At 38.9% G+C, this 15,501-nt stretch overlaps 1 protein-coding gene across 1 annotated transcript in view; it reads left to right on the plus strand.

The window, feature by feature from the left end:
* SEC23A (SEC23 homolog A, COPII coat complex component) overlaps positions 1-15,501 on the plus strand; it is a 1,400,163-nt gene that overhangs the window by 1,186,226 nt on the left and 198,436 nt on the right. The window contains exon 16 of the mRNA XM_044074240.1: positions 5,147-5,308. Coding sequence (XP_043930175.1) covers positions 5,147-5,308 — 162 coding nt within the window. The remainder of the gene's footprint in view (positions 1-5,146; positions 5,309-15,501) is intronic.

Here is a 15,501-nt window from a genome sequence, read left to right on the forward strand (position 1 = left end):
CAGGGCTAGTGTCATACCTGCCTGGACCACATAATCCGAGAGCTCCACCATGTCTCTTTTCATGTAGTCCAGGGAGATGCGTCTCAGGTCATTCACACCCACATGGACAATGACAGAGTCATACTTGTACTTGTAGAGTGACGTGAGTGCATGTGTTATGTGTCGGATTCTGGCACCTGATAGACAGCTGACTGTCTCCTTATTCAACCTAGTGAGTTGGACATGTCTGTGCCACACTATTGAATCACCTATGATTAGTATATTGGGCAAGGTGTTTAGCCTTAGGGGCTTAGGTTGAGCGGCACACTGTGGAGGTGAGCTGTGTGTCCTGTGGTTTGTGCTGTATTGTGCTGGTCGAGTGCGCTTCTGTCTTGGAGGTCGCCGCTGTTTGGGTAAAATTCTGTTGAGTGCCTCCACGAAGGTGGGTGTGTGGTTTGTGTTTTTATGTGAGAGTTGTGATAGTGGGTGTTCCGGAGGGCTATGTGTTCCATGTGGTGTGGTGCAGGTGTTGACCTTCTCCTCTTGACCAGCTAGTCCGGTCTTGGCTGGAGAGTGCATAGCTTCCAATTTGGTGATATAAGTGCATCTGTCACAAGTCTGAGTGCTGGGAGGTAAGAGGAAAGGGCTGTCTATGTCCATGAGGCAGTTGCTACACTGTCTCAGAATGCCCAAGTGCACCAGGTTAATAGGAGAAAGCACAGGGAACTGCCCTTAATCATGCCAGGAGGGGTAGTCATAACTACTAAGTACTGGAGCTATTTCCGTGAAGAATGACTAGTGCTGATGGCTCTTAGGTGTGCTATAATAATTGCTACAAAAACCTGTTGAAGTGCAAAAACGATTAGGCTATTTGAAGTGCAAGACAGAAAGAATTAGCAAGATCTAAGGGAAAAACTGAAGAGCAGACTTTCTGGCACCAGTAATAGTTTACCTCAGTTTGGCGCTGCTGAGCGGAGCTTAAACAAGCACAAAACGTGCAAACGTGGGCTTTTAACCAGAAAGTTGAAAGGGATGGAAAAACTGCCCAAACATTCAATAAACTACAATTTCTTGGCCAGAAACCACTCCTGTTGTGCTAGATAGGCTACATAGTGTTTAGCGCTCCCAATGATAAGTTAGAAGGCTTTCCTCCATCACAGAAAGACTTGGGGGACTCAGAAGCTTACAAACAGTCCTGCACACAGCAAATCTGTATCAGGACTAGACTAATTACAGTAATGGCAGGAATCAAGCGCAAACTAGGGCATTTAAACCAGAAAGTTGAAGGGGTTAGAAAAACTGCTCAAACGGCCACTAAACTACAATTTCTGGGCCAGAAATCACTCCTCTTGTGGTTGATAGGCTACCTAGTGCTTACCACTCCCACTGATAAGCTAGAAGGCTTCTCTCCAACACAGAAAGGATTGGGGGGCGCTCAAAAGCTTACAGACAGTCCTGGATACAGCAAATCTGTATCTGAACTAGATTAGTTACAGGAAAGGTGGGAAACAAGCTTAGAACATTTTTTTAAAGAAAAGCAGCTAAAACAGCAGTAAAACAATGCAAATGCAGTGCAGGTTAGCACACTGGAGTGTGTAGCAATATTAAAGCAATTACAGTTTAAATAAATGCGGTTAAATTAAAACATGACTAAAAGCGTGCAGAAAGCAGTCAATTAGGACAAAAATCAAAATGGAGGCACTTAGAGAATCAGAAAACAATGCCAGCAAGTATATAAATAATTCAGTCAAGCAAACATTAAGACAGTGCAGAACTCTGAACAGTTAAAGTGCCAAAATATATACTTATCAGCTGTATATTTTCAAATTGTTTAAGAAGCACACTCAGTCAGAACACAAGGAGATTCTAGAAATGGTAGATTCTAGCAAAGTGTTTTTTTATATAAAGTGGATGTATGTCTTTCACATTTGGATGTTGTAACTGACAGCTTGTACATTTAATAATTTTCCTTCAAAAAGTAATTTCCTTGCCATTCGTGAGAGTTTACTGGAGCGACTGACTACATGGATTAGAAAGCATAGTCAGGGTTAGATGAACAGTGCTCTCCAGGAATTTTTGGAATGTTAATAAAAAAAAGTGATACAAGACTAAGTGTCTGTAGAGAAAATTGCAGTCTAGTTGAAGAAGGCATCAACATTAGTGCTTTTGTTTTTTTGTTTCTAGTTACTGAATTACTTATTAGCAAAGTTGTCAAATGGAGTAAGCAGTTGTAAAAAACAAAAAGTGTGATTGTACATAAAAGAAGATTGCCTAGGCCTGTAAGGTCATTGAGGAAAGTGTCAGCATGTTGGATATATCTATATTACTTCTGCTACTAAGTTACTTATTTGCAGTATGTGGAATGACTTAAACTCTGCCTAAGAAATTGAGAGGTAATATAGAGAGAAAAGCACGGCCCGGATGTTTAAGGTCATGACACTTTTGTATGACCTGAATTTATCGAGTTCAGAAACTGTATTTAAGTGTCTCTAACAGTTATTGCTATGTAGACATAGTAACTCAAACCATAAACCTGCAAGTGATGCCAGCAAAGTCTTTTGCGTCAAGGCCCTGCTGAAAACAACTTTGCAGCATACAGTTGCAAGCAATACAACAAGCAGTGACATATTTATATCAAAGGGATAAGGTAGAGAACTGTGAGAACAGGTGTGTGAATAAGAGCTAGCACCACAAAGTGCAGATATTTGTCTCTTGGTTTATGCATTATTGCAGTCTTTACTCAGCAATATTTAGGATTAGCAGATACTGTAAAAATCAAAAATGTCCTTGCTTATTACCATCAAAGTCTAGACATGCAGTCCTTGCTGATACTTGTAATTTTAACAGCACTCTGTTCGTTGACATAGCATGTATGTAATTGTAGAATGATAACAGGTAGTCATATAATATCTTACAGGCTACAGTCCTTCATCTGTACACTGTTGGAGTATAATTTAGGTAGCAACTTTAACAATTTATAAATTGGGGGAGTAGATTACTGATCAAGTTTGTTTGTACATAATTTTTATCCAAAGTAACCCTGAATGTCATTGACCTGTGTAATTATCTTTGCATCCATGCATTACATGTTAATGCTAAGTGCAGTAAGTTTTACTGCAGTGTTTTTTTTTCTTTTTGACTTAGATGTCCTCAAGGCTGTTCTCAATCTGGCACTACTGATGGGGCAAGCTACTTTGGTCTGTTATATGATTTTTGTTTGCTGACCATTAATCTTTACTTTTTTTTTTATTTAACATTTGTTTAATGGTAAACTCTGACTGGAACAGAGCTCATTTTCAGCGGACACCTGTGGAGAAATGCTCCAGATGCATATCTTTAGAATGTCTGCCCATGACTTTCCAAGCTCATTCCTTCCCTGTGGATGAGAGCCAATCACAGGTGAACATCTTCCATGCAGACATCCAGGTTTTCTATCCCCTACAACCCTGCTCCCTGGAAGTCCCATGCTGTAGGCTGCTTTTGACCTGTACATGTGTGCACCTGCATGGAAGATGTTCACCTGTGGATGAGAGCTAATCACAGGTGAATATTTTCCATGCAGACATCCACGTTTTCTATCCCCTACAACCCTGCTCCATGGAAGTCCCATGGTGTAGGCTACTTTTGACTTGTACACTTGTGCACATACCCAGAGACTGCCGTAAGTACACAGTTGTTGTTGTCTTTCAGCTTATCCTGGTTAGGCGTCACCACAGCAGATCACCGGTCCGCTCCTGATTGGCAGTGGAGTTTTACAGTGCTGAGTTGCCAGTCCGACCCCCAACCTTCACAGAAGGCACAAACATACACACGCACACACACTCACACACCTACCTGCATTTCTTTGAAGTTCACTCAACCACGGGGAGGATATGCAGACTCCGCACAGAAGGCACTCCAGCCAAGAATCGAACCGAAGAACCTCTTGCTGTGAGCCAACAATGCTAACCTCTGCACCACCGTTGCCTCATGGGCTGCTGTACTTTCACTGCTTAGTGATAATTTGCTACACTTGGCGATCCATTTTTCTGGGACACCCTGCCTGTCATTTGTCACTCTTGTCACAGATTGAGCTATTTCCCTCCCAGTAAAAGACAGCCAGCTTTGTCTTCTCTTTCCTGTCATTCTTTTCCAGTTCTTCCAACACCTGAGGCACTAAATGATCCCAAGTCATTTGTACTGCATTCTGGGTCTTATCTCTGCACCAAAGTAGCACCAGGTCTGATATTAGTCTTGCTGCAGAACTGATTTTATTGTGTTGTAAAAGGGGTTAAAAATAAAAGAAAAACAAAAAGTACTACCTAAGCTATGTTTTACAGTATATGCCTTCCTTAACTTTCTTCTGAGATTTGCAGTTTGGCTGAACTTTCAGCTTGCTCGTGTTATATTACTTGCTATCTCTTAGAGCAAAGTTAAAGGTAAGTAAGTACTGTAATACATTACCACTCAATGTATATCTTCAATAATGGAGGTTGATCATCCCTTTAACCTTCACTTACTCTTTCAAAACTTGTCACTATCAAGGTGGATTGCCATCCCTTATTATTGGTGGAATAAGCTGTAAAAAGTGAATATCTGTCGCACTGCAGAAATAAACTCCGTCAGAGAGAATAGTAGCATTGTTTTACACACAAGCACTGTGGCAAACATCTTTGACAACACAGGACTTTACTGTTCACAGTGACATGACGAGTGTTTTACCCTACCTACCCTCAGTTAACTTTCATGTGGCTTTTCTTCCTTTTTTCTCTGAAGACAGGAATGTGCCAATATGATATCACAGATGACACCTTCCTGCAGCCTTCTGAAGTTACTCTACCAGGCTTGTAGAGATAGGTGTAATATAAAACGTTCCTTACCCACTTCCCATGTACTGCTTGGAAATAGGCATTTTTCTGGAAACAGGAACAGTTCTTCTTGGAATAAATGCAAGATTGTTGTAGTCTTAGCATGGATAGCAGAAATACATCAGAAATGTCAATTATTTGGTAAATATTTGTTCATTTCATAAGTTTGGAGAATTTGGTGTTGATGTAAAGAATTATATTACTTACCAGGGTTGGTCATTTTTTAGTCACTTCACTTAATGTAAAGACATTAGCATAGTAGTTGATGGTTTCTAACTATTGATGTAACTTATGCTCATCAGTAATTTTTCTTTATCTAGTTCATGTTCCATTTACGAAGATCCCCTTTCTTGCAAGTCTTTAACAACAGCCCTGATGAGAGCTCTTACTACCGTCATCACTTCATGAGGCAAGATTTAACGCAGTCTCTCATCATGATCCAGCCTATTCTGTATGCATATTCATTCAGTGGTCCTCCTGAGGTAAGCAGATACTTTCTGAGTAGTACCATTAGCTTTCTGGTGTGAGAAGGGTTATTTTACCAAGATACTAGCTGAAAGTACAGCAAGAAGTAGAATGTTTGATTTTCAAGTATGTTAATACACAGTATACTTAGATGATGATATACTGGTAACCTCTTCATAGGTTTGCTTAATTAGTTTTTTTTTTTTTTTATGTTTTGCTTATGTTGGTCAAAATGGAGTTACAGAATTATTTTTGTGTTGATTAAAAAAAGTTGTACTGATTTAAAGACTTCAGGTAAAATCCTCCTTCAAACTGTCTCATTCAGTAGTGTATGTACTTTATTCAGCCACCAGCTGCTATACAGGTGGTGGATTTTCTCAAGTATTTCACAAGGTCAGTGACTCTCCCTTCAGCACATCTAGTCACATGTCTGTCAGCTTAACAGAGATGGCATGCAGTCAGGCTCTGTTCTTTTCTTCTACCTGTTTTTGGGGTCTGTAACACATCGTTAAACTCTTAATTTATCGAATACCCAATTGTCGAGTCCTAATTGTCAAACTACCTATTCAGCAAATGACCTATTCATCAAAGTGGAATTCATCAAAAGATTTTACTTGGCCAACACCGTGAAAGATAAATTTTTTTATGTTTTTACAAGGGGGAGCTGTACCCCCCTGCACCTCCACACCCCCTTCAAGTTAAATATACCAAATCTGAGATCACACTACAGTGAGGTAATGGGTAAATCATGGCCAGTAGGCATGTCAATCACACAACTTTTTTTCAGGATGGCTAAGTAAAATCTTTTGGTGAATTCCACTTCGATGATTAGGTCATTCACTGAATAGGTAGTTTGACAGGGATCGATTAACCCAAAAAGTGGTGCAATGGTGCAAAAAGAGGAAAAAATAAACCAAAACAGGCACCACCAAGGTTTCCGGACTCCACACAGTTTTATTTAACACAAATTGTTAAGTGCTTTCATCAATCCAAGTTGACTTCATCAGAACAATTACTACAAGGAGAAAAAAGAATTTAAATAGGTTAAAATCAACTGTTGTTGGATAAAAATAAACCAGTTTACACTATTAAAATTAAGTTGACATGTCTAAAAAAATAAATTTTCATCACCATTATAAAATGCATGGGAAAATACAAATAATTTATGCACTATAAATACATTATTTCAACAAATTGTTCCAAATGAAATAAAATGTTAATTTAAAGTGCTTATAACTTTATATTTTTCCTGCCTTTTCCTTCAATAATGGTATAATGGATATAAAATCATGTAAACCAGGGTGCAGGTTAGCACCTAGCCTTAGCTGCCACATTAACTCTTTTTTTTACATAAAATGTTCTTCCAAACCCCACCTCTCAGGTCTATTTGCACCGTGTCCAAAATAGCAAATTTAAAACCAGAACAATTCTCACATAACATGCTATGCCTGTACAAGGCATCTGTTTCTTTCTTGTTTTTTATGTCGTATAAATGTTTGTAAATCCTAGATTTAAGGGGTCTCTCTCTTTTATCAACATAAAATCCCATGTAGGTGTTACATTTTGCAAGGTACACAATTCTGTTGGTAAAAGTTTCCCTTTCTAAAAAAACACTGTAGTTTCAGTTCTGTTAGATTTTTTCATTGTTCTCCAAAGGATTTAAATTTGTCCCTACTAAATTCCTGATGTAGCTGAGGTTTTATTGGGTATACAGTTATATACAAGAAAGTTATTTTCCAAAAACAATGAAGGAAATGTGGGTTCAAAAAAGTGCAATTTTTTAAAAAAAAGTAGTACATTCAATCCCCTTTGCATTTTTTGGTTGGAACTTTCGAGAAAGCAGTAAAAGAGGACGTTTACAAGTTGTGGGCAGAGAATAAGAAGGTACATTATAATTTGAATCAAAATAAAAGAATTTTAATGAAACAACTGAGAGAAGATAGGGGGATTCGTATTATGACCCCGGACAAGGGAGGTAGCATTGTGGTTTTTAATACTGAAGATTATATTAATATAATGCAGAATATTTTATTCAATGAGGACAACTATTTACAAGTCTCCAGAAATCAAATCAATATTTCACTGCTCCCTTGCTGACCCCTGACCAACATTCTAACTCAGTCTTGTATTTGCTTGGCCATTCTTATATGTAGACCTGGAAACCTGAAGCTAGCATACATCACTTGTCCTATTTCATTCTTGCTCATCCTTGCCTATCATGTTGCTAAACAGTTCAAGGATCACCTTAGCAATGCTTGGATTCAGACCTGGCTTGCACAAAACCACCAACTCTGCAGTCTTGATTCTTACTGATCATATCTGCATGTACATGAATAAATGCTCATGGACCTTAATGACATTTATTGGTTTGACCAAGGAATTAGATTTGATTGGTCACAGCCTTGTTTAAAGTGCTGAGAAATACTGGTGTGTTAGCCACCTTTGTTAAAAGGGTTTATCAAAGCTCACATTAGGTCCACTCCTTTTCAAGTCACCTTTTTGTTTATGCTTTATATCTTCTGGCAGGAGCTGTGTCCTGCTCGGCTTCAGTCACTACACCATGGATGCTGGTCTCTGTTTAACCTCTTCCTCCTCATTTCTAATTCTTGCAGCATACTGTGTACTGAGATGGCATCAAATGCTGCTGTAGCTTCTTCTGAGCAGGTACTTACTCTTCTAGAGAATATTTCCTTATAGCTGTTTCTTATGTTACTTGTGAACTGGCATTGAAGCTGGTGGTGGCTAAGAGGGAATCAGAAGTTACTTCTGAAAACAGCAATTCAGAATACATTGAGAGCAGACAACCTCTCCCTTCCTCACTTTGTTTTCTTCTTACCCCTTCCTGGTAGCACAGCAGCTGTGGTACCCAGCCTCCAACCTCTGCTGAGAGTTGCTAGCAGTGTGGCAGACCCTTGAGCAGTTGTTAATGCTTAGTCCCTCCTAATCTGGCCATTAGCCTGTTTCCATTCTCTACATTGCATTATTGATTTTACAGATGAAACATATTCTGCCTCCAAAGGTGGGCTGTGCTCTTCACTAGTAACTTCACTTGGGATGTGGAGAGCCTAACTTTTCTTTTGTATACAGATGACTTTTGTGTTCATGCATGCTGCTGCTTCTTTCTGTGTTACTCACAGCTCTGTAGTGTTTATTCATGAAAACATCTTCTGGTTACAGGAGTAAGGACCAAATAACGCATAACACAAAAGGTAAAGCTATGTTATTTGACTCACTTAAGCCTCCCTGTACTATTCTTGCTGAAGTGGCATTTCTGTAGAAGTATTTATTTTTTCAAACAGCTGTTTTAATGTGCATGGTTTCCTTAATTGTGAAATTGTGCAAATTTCACCTTTTTAATCTTTAGCTTAAAAATAATATATTTTTCAAATATCAGTAATCACTTCTGTCACTAACAGTTTAAAAATGTATTATCAGTTTTCTGCAATTAGAAACAATAGTGTGTGAAACAGTGTTGGGCGGTCGCGGTGGTGCAGCAGTTAGCATTGCCGCCTCTCAGCAAGAGGTTCTCTGGTTTGATTCTCGGCTGGGGTGCCTTCTGTGCAGAGTCTGCATGTCCTCCCTGTGGTCGCGTGGGTTTCCTCTGGTGCTCCAGTTTCCTCCCACATCCCAAAGACATTCAGTAGTGGATTGGACACTCTAAATTGGCCCTAGGTGTGAGTGTGTGCCTTCTGTGGAAGGTTGGGCGCCGGGCTGGCAACTCAACACTGTAAAACTCCACTGCCAATCATGAGCGGACAGATGATCCGCTGTGGTGACCCCTAACCGGAAAAAGCCGAAAGAAGAAGTGTGTGAGGTAGTGTTCCATAAGTGATATGACTAAAAAATGGTACTCCCAGACAGGTATACGGCAGCATGTTTTGTTCGAGGTCTGATCGAAAACCTAATTTAGTTTTCTACTAAAAAAAAATTCTACCATTTGTTTGAGAGCTTGGAATCATAGTCAGAAGAGTTGTTAAAGAACAACAGCAAAAACAGTTCTGAAATTATTCCTTGCTGGAAGTGCAAGAACATAGCTCTCAGATGCTTGAGTAAATGTAGGTTATCCTCTCTGTTGTACTGGGGTCACATGGGTGATTTCCTGCCAAATGGCTCATCTTGCTATTCTTCACCAAGGATTTAGTTAGTCAGAGAGTGCAGGGGAATATCAGCGAAACCCTTGTCAGTGGTGTGGTGTGGTATGTTGAGATTTCCCCAATGGCAGGAATAATCCACCCCAGGCATACCTCTCAACTGTTCATATTTTCACAGAATGTCCAGATTGTTGCCTCATATTTTTGGTCTGCTCCTCATTAAATTTGTGTTTTTTTGACAAATCACTGAGGTCCGAAGTCACTAAATAATGCAATACATCCAAGTTTCAGACTTCATGTCCTTCTGAAAATGCATTTTAATGCAAATCTTGTTACTCTAACAACTTTCTAAGTTTATAAGAGCAATATTTAAAATAGGTCCTTATTTTTGGGCCTTTGTTCTTGCACAAAGAGGTTGAGAGATATGTCCCCATGTGTGTTTGGTTTGGTAGCACTTGGGATCAACATTACTGTTGTGCTCTTTCACATGACCCTCTGTATTTTGTTGTAGTCTCTAGCATGATCAGTTTCTTGTCCCAGTCTTTGTATTAGAGCAGCCAGCTCAAGAGCTGACGAAGCTTCTGTCCCTGAAATTGACAAGAAAGTAATTGGAAAGTTTGATGATGGAATCATTACAGGGATTTGTTGGAAAAGGACCTCTTTAGATGGTCTCTTCCACTGATTCATTTGTTTCCCAATTAATTCTTTAAATTAATTAAATCCATTGCCAATGTTTTAAGCAGATCATAACATTTTATTACCCCATTGTATCAGCTTCATGTCACAAAAAATGTTAACATCACTGTAACATCTCAGTGTCACATTACATAATATAAACACTGTCCTGTCCAGGGCATATGTAGAATAGCTTCTTTCCAACTCAGTTGTGCTGCCTTATTATCCTCTCTTCTTCTTTCCACCACCTTACTGTTACCTGTCACCTACTATGTCACATTCCAGTGTCCTCTGTGTCTTCTTTCTTTTCCTGCTCCCTTCCCATTCTGCTGCTCATTCTCTTTCTCTGCCATCTTGCCTCCTCTCTCATCCTACCCCTTTTTGTGCCACCTTCCTTTCCCATCATTTACCTCCCCTCTTTTTTTCAGACTCCCCACCCTTCTCCTCTCTCACTCCCCAATTTCTCCTTCTTCTGCCCCTGCCATAACTCCTAATTGTCAGCTGTAAACCATATATTAGCCCTCCTTTCTTCCTTCCGTCCATCTGCAGTCCCTTTTTCCTCATTTTTGCACATGGTGTTGAGGTGTCAGTATAACAGTGACAACCATCTAGAGCCAAGGTTCACACCACCGTGTGGCTAGCCCCGCCGTATTTTCTCCAAAAATGTGTTTGTTTCCCCAGTACTCAAATGCTGTTTTTCACTCAGCATAAGAACTTATCCTCCCACTCTCCAACTTTATCTGCCTTAATTACTCTGTTTATTATATGTTTGTCGTTTTTCCAGCATAGCGGTCATGACCTTCTCCCCCCCTTACTCATCTCCCTCTACTCATTTTATGTTCCATCATCTGAGACAGTGAATCACATAATTGCTGGCTACTCCTTATCTACTTTCCATATCTTGTTTCCTCCTCCGCTACTTCCTTTCATATTCCATTTGCCCATTCACATGCCCAAAACATACATGATCCCCTCCTCTTAATGTATGCATATCCAGCATTTACTGTTTCCTTTAATTCTTTTTCACTCTGTATTGAATTTTTTTCTGTCCAGATATGCCTAATTTTTCCCATCCCTTTCTCTCCCCCCTTTTTCATCATGTCCTTATAGGTGGCTGTCCCTTCCCCCTCCTCACTTCTCCCTGGGAATCAACCCTACCCATCTTTTTTCTTGCCACTACTGTTATAGCCAGCTTACTTAACTTTAGTTCATCCCTGACTGTAGAGATCTCAGTTTCTCTTTCAGAGTCAATCCCCAGTCCCTCTAAGTACATCAGATGTTTTCATTTTTACCTACTATCTCCACGTACCACCTCCAAGCTTCACTCTTGCATCACCTGAATGCTTCATTCTGGAAATTTCATGACTGTTTCATCCCTTACATTTTCTTAAACACTTTATCTCCTTCCTACTACTCATTTCCATACCCCACAAATATCTCCCTTTTTTCATACCCTTCCCCTCTTTTGCCTTTTTCCAAGTTTTCCTCAATGCATTTGTAATTTTATTTGTGGCACTTTTCCTTCATATTCTAGGATTTTGCCATTGCTGATCATACCCAGACAATGCTTTATGTGACTAATACCATAATTCATTTTAAGTATCATATAAGATTTCAGCTATGGACCCATTTATTCCTTTCCAAAATCCAAGCTGCTCTATCAACCCCCCTCTCCATTTGTGTCCACTTTATTTTCCTCATACTTCTGTTGTGGAATACTTTACCCTGGCACCTGTGTCACCTTCTTCCAACCTTCTTTATTTTGCCCCTTCCTGTAATCAGTATTACCTTTTACATTATATTTCACTTCCGATCTGACTCTTAGTTCAGTCCTTTGTTCTCCCAACACTTGCATAGCTCTCTCCCAGTCTTTCGCCATGATGATGCAGTCATCTGCATTTATTTTAAAATAAGCATCACCTTTTTCTTCTGTTTAATTTTCCAATAGTTTCTCTCTTCCCTGTCAGGCAGTCAGTATGTCAATCACCAAAAAACAACTCTGACAATGAGAATCTCTGTTTTTGCCTCCTCCACTTCCACCCTTAACTTCTCACATCAAACAGTCATGTACCATTGATTATAAAGTCCTTGTATACTGCATTTAATCCATTATCTGAACTTTCTTACTAAACCTACCCTTTTCTGCCCCCTCAATAGAAAACCTCCTACCACAATTCAAGTCTCTTACATATGTTGAACAATGTTACCCTACTTCCACTTTTTCATTTTCATTCATAAGCCATATGATCATCTCTACCTTTGGCATTACCAGCTTTTCCCCTGTGCCCTGGAAAAAAAATCCCGAAGTCCTTTCCTTCCACATTTGGTCTGTACGCATTTCCTGTCCTCCCCATCCTCCCTTGTATATACCTTCCCTAAATAATTTATTTCCCATCACCACTTCTCAAGACCTCTAACATTTTTATTCCTTTTCCAAAGACATTCACCAGAAGAACCACCCCTTGCTTCTTCCTAAAGTGTTGTTCTTTTTCCACCATTAAAACCCTATCCCTCAAATCTCTCCTCTTCAGTTTTAATTCTGCTAGTAGTATATGTCCTCATTCTGTCACTGCAGTACTGAATAGTCTAGTTGTTTTATTTTGGTTTGACAGGCCTATTGCATTCCATCGAAGTGTGTTTTTTTCCCTCTCCCCCTCCTCTTATGGTTTCCCCATCCTATCCTTTGTTTGGGTAATCTTTCCTTAACCCCCTTCCACCCACTCACCAAGTTGTACAAAATTCAGTCTGACTTGCCAGCTCTGAAGCATAGAGGAGCATAGGGCTGGGTTTGATTAATGGCCCAGGTGCTGGAGGAGTTGAGCAGGAATGGTGGAAGTAATTGGCGGACACCAATTTGCTTATCTCACGTGCCATATTTTCCTGTTTCTCTTCATTTTTTTTCTTTTTTTTTCCTTCTACATAATTTTGTATATGCTGTATATATTTTTTCAGGATAGTATTTTAAGCAGCTTCAGTTCTCTTTTTCCATCGTACATATCCAATCTATGAATATACCACTAAGTTTGGTTCTTCAACTTTTTAGTTGTACTAAGCGAGTATACTGTTTTGTACTAAATGACTATACTGTTTTTTGGAAGTTGTTAAACCTCTTATTCAATCTTTGTATGAATCATATAATTTCTCTGTCTGGAAGTTAAAATGTTGAATACTTTCCTTTATTGCTTGTACTGTATTGCCACTACATGTGTCTGGTGTTGTACTCACTGGGCTGGCCTGGAAGTATTTAGGTTCAATCAGTGCTCAGCCCCAGAAAACAACAACAAATAAACAAGTAAATGCAAATCCATCCTTAAATTTCAGCTACTTTCCCTCCCTACCTCCTACTGTCCCCCTCCTTCTACTTCTCTCTTCATCTACCTATATTCCTACTAGATTTTATGTCCATGTCATCACAAATGCCCTTTCTCATTTTCTAGCCACATAGTTCCGTTGATGGTATCCATTCTAAGTAACTTGTGCATTACTTTGTTTTATTTTAACTAGACACCTTACTGTTATTATATCTGATTTCATTTTATCTTCTGGAGCTCTATTGCTTGTGTCTGCATTGTTTCTTGATGCTGAGAATGTCAGGCTTAAAAGATCACCAGTGTTTGGTCCTGGTGTGTAGAATTGGAGAAGAGCAAAAAGGGGAGTATAGCATTTTCCTCATTTTCTCCCACTTCTCTGAGTTTTTGCAGTCTCAGACTTGAGTACTTCAGGTGGGTGTGGGAGCTTGTCCTCATGTTGGCAGGGGAGGGGGCCCACTGCATAAAATGTCTGTTTTGCTCAGTGAGTCTTTCATTCAGAGGTTGAGTAGTAGTTCTAGAATAAAATGAGTGATATAAAATACAAAATTCTGCATATACAGCATTACTAGAAGAAAAACTGAAATAAACAGCATCTATAAAAGTGACAAAAGAAATGCATGATATAAATACTTAGTTACATGTAGTAATTATAAAATATGTTAATTTTGTGTATTAGATATTTGCAGTCTTGATTTTCGAGATGGGAATTTGACTAATGCACTCAATTATAAAGTGTACATTTGGCAAGTTTTGTTAAATGCAGATATGTCAATGTGATTAAATGAGTAAAACAAAAGCAAGAACAGCAGCAGTGTATACGAAAGAAAAATGTAGAACAAAAACACCAAAAATCAGGAGACAACCAGGTCTTTTAGAGTAAAATGATTTAATTCACTATTCGTCAAAGGCGGCTTCATCAGAAATACAATTCACTAGTACAGAAACACACTTAAAATACTGTCAGCAAGTAAACAATTGTATAACAAGCTGTTCATCTCATAAAACAATTATTCAATTGAAGTGAACCATCAATTAATGTAGTCCCATGGACTAATGTTTGCAGTAAAAAATACATGTAAGTAGAAACTTTATTTTTTAATATTAATTTTTCTGTTTTTTAAAAAACATTTTATGTTGGCTGTGTCATTCAGCCCAGGATGTATGTAAGAAGCCAATCTCAGTTGCCATACTGCATCCTTATGTTCTACTTTGTTCCTATAATCACCTCCCCTAATGTCCTTGTTCACTGACTCAAGAAATGAGAAGGTGAACTTTTTCCAGTTAATGCACATAGTGGAATGTTTGTACAGGGCATTGTTGACATTTTTTATTCTTATAGCATCCAAATGTTCAAGAATACGTGTCCTCAAACTTCTAGTGGACATTCCCACATAGAACACCGGACATCCACTAAACATAGCCAGATAGACAATACCTTCACTACCACAATCTCGTCTACCTGGAACAGTGATGTTGAAATCAAGGTGTTGCAAAAAAATATAAGAACCAGTGTGGATGTACCTACATACTTTATATCCCATACACTTATGCATATCTCTGTTGTTTTACTCCTAAACAATGGGAAGCATGTCCCCTCTCAAACATATCCTTGATGTTACAGTTTTTACTGTACACAAAACAAGGCACCTCACCCAATACATTTAACATGTCACCATTACCTAAAGGGAGTGGGATTGTGGTCATGGGTACTAATGACTGCAATAATGCAATGGAGCTTATGTTGGCTAACCAGTTGGAATATAAAAAGGTGTCTAAATTTGACATTTTGAAATGTTATAGTTTCATTTATGCCACTCTTTATGGTTTGTTAATGGATGGTCAAATATCTATAGAAGTCTTTGACTTCTTGCACGTGGAAGATCCCAAAATAGGTGTACTTTTTGGAATGCCTAAGCTCCATAAGAGCATTACAAATCCCCCTTTTAGGCCTATCATTTCCGCCTCAGGAAGTTGTACAGATGGTAACTGAGACTGGCTTCTTACATACATCCTGGGATGAATGACACAGTCAATATAAAATGTTTTTTAAAAAACAGAAAACTTAATATTAAAAAGTAAAGTTTTTACTTAGATGTATTTTTTACTGCAAACAGTAGTCCATGAGACTAAGTT

This window comes from Protopterus annectens, chromosome 6.part0 (assembly GCF_019279795.1).
Source record: "Protopterus annectens isolate FY-2018-M chromosome 6.part0, PAN1.0, whole genome shotgun sequence".
NCBI lineage: Eukaryota > Metazoa > Chordata > Ceratodontiformes > Protopteridae > Protopterus > Protopterus annectens.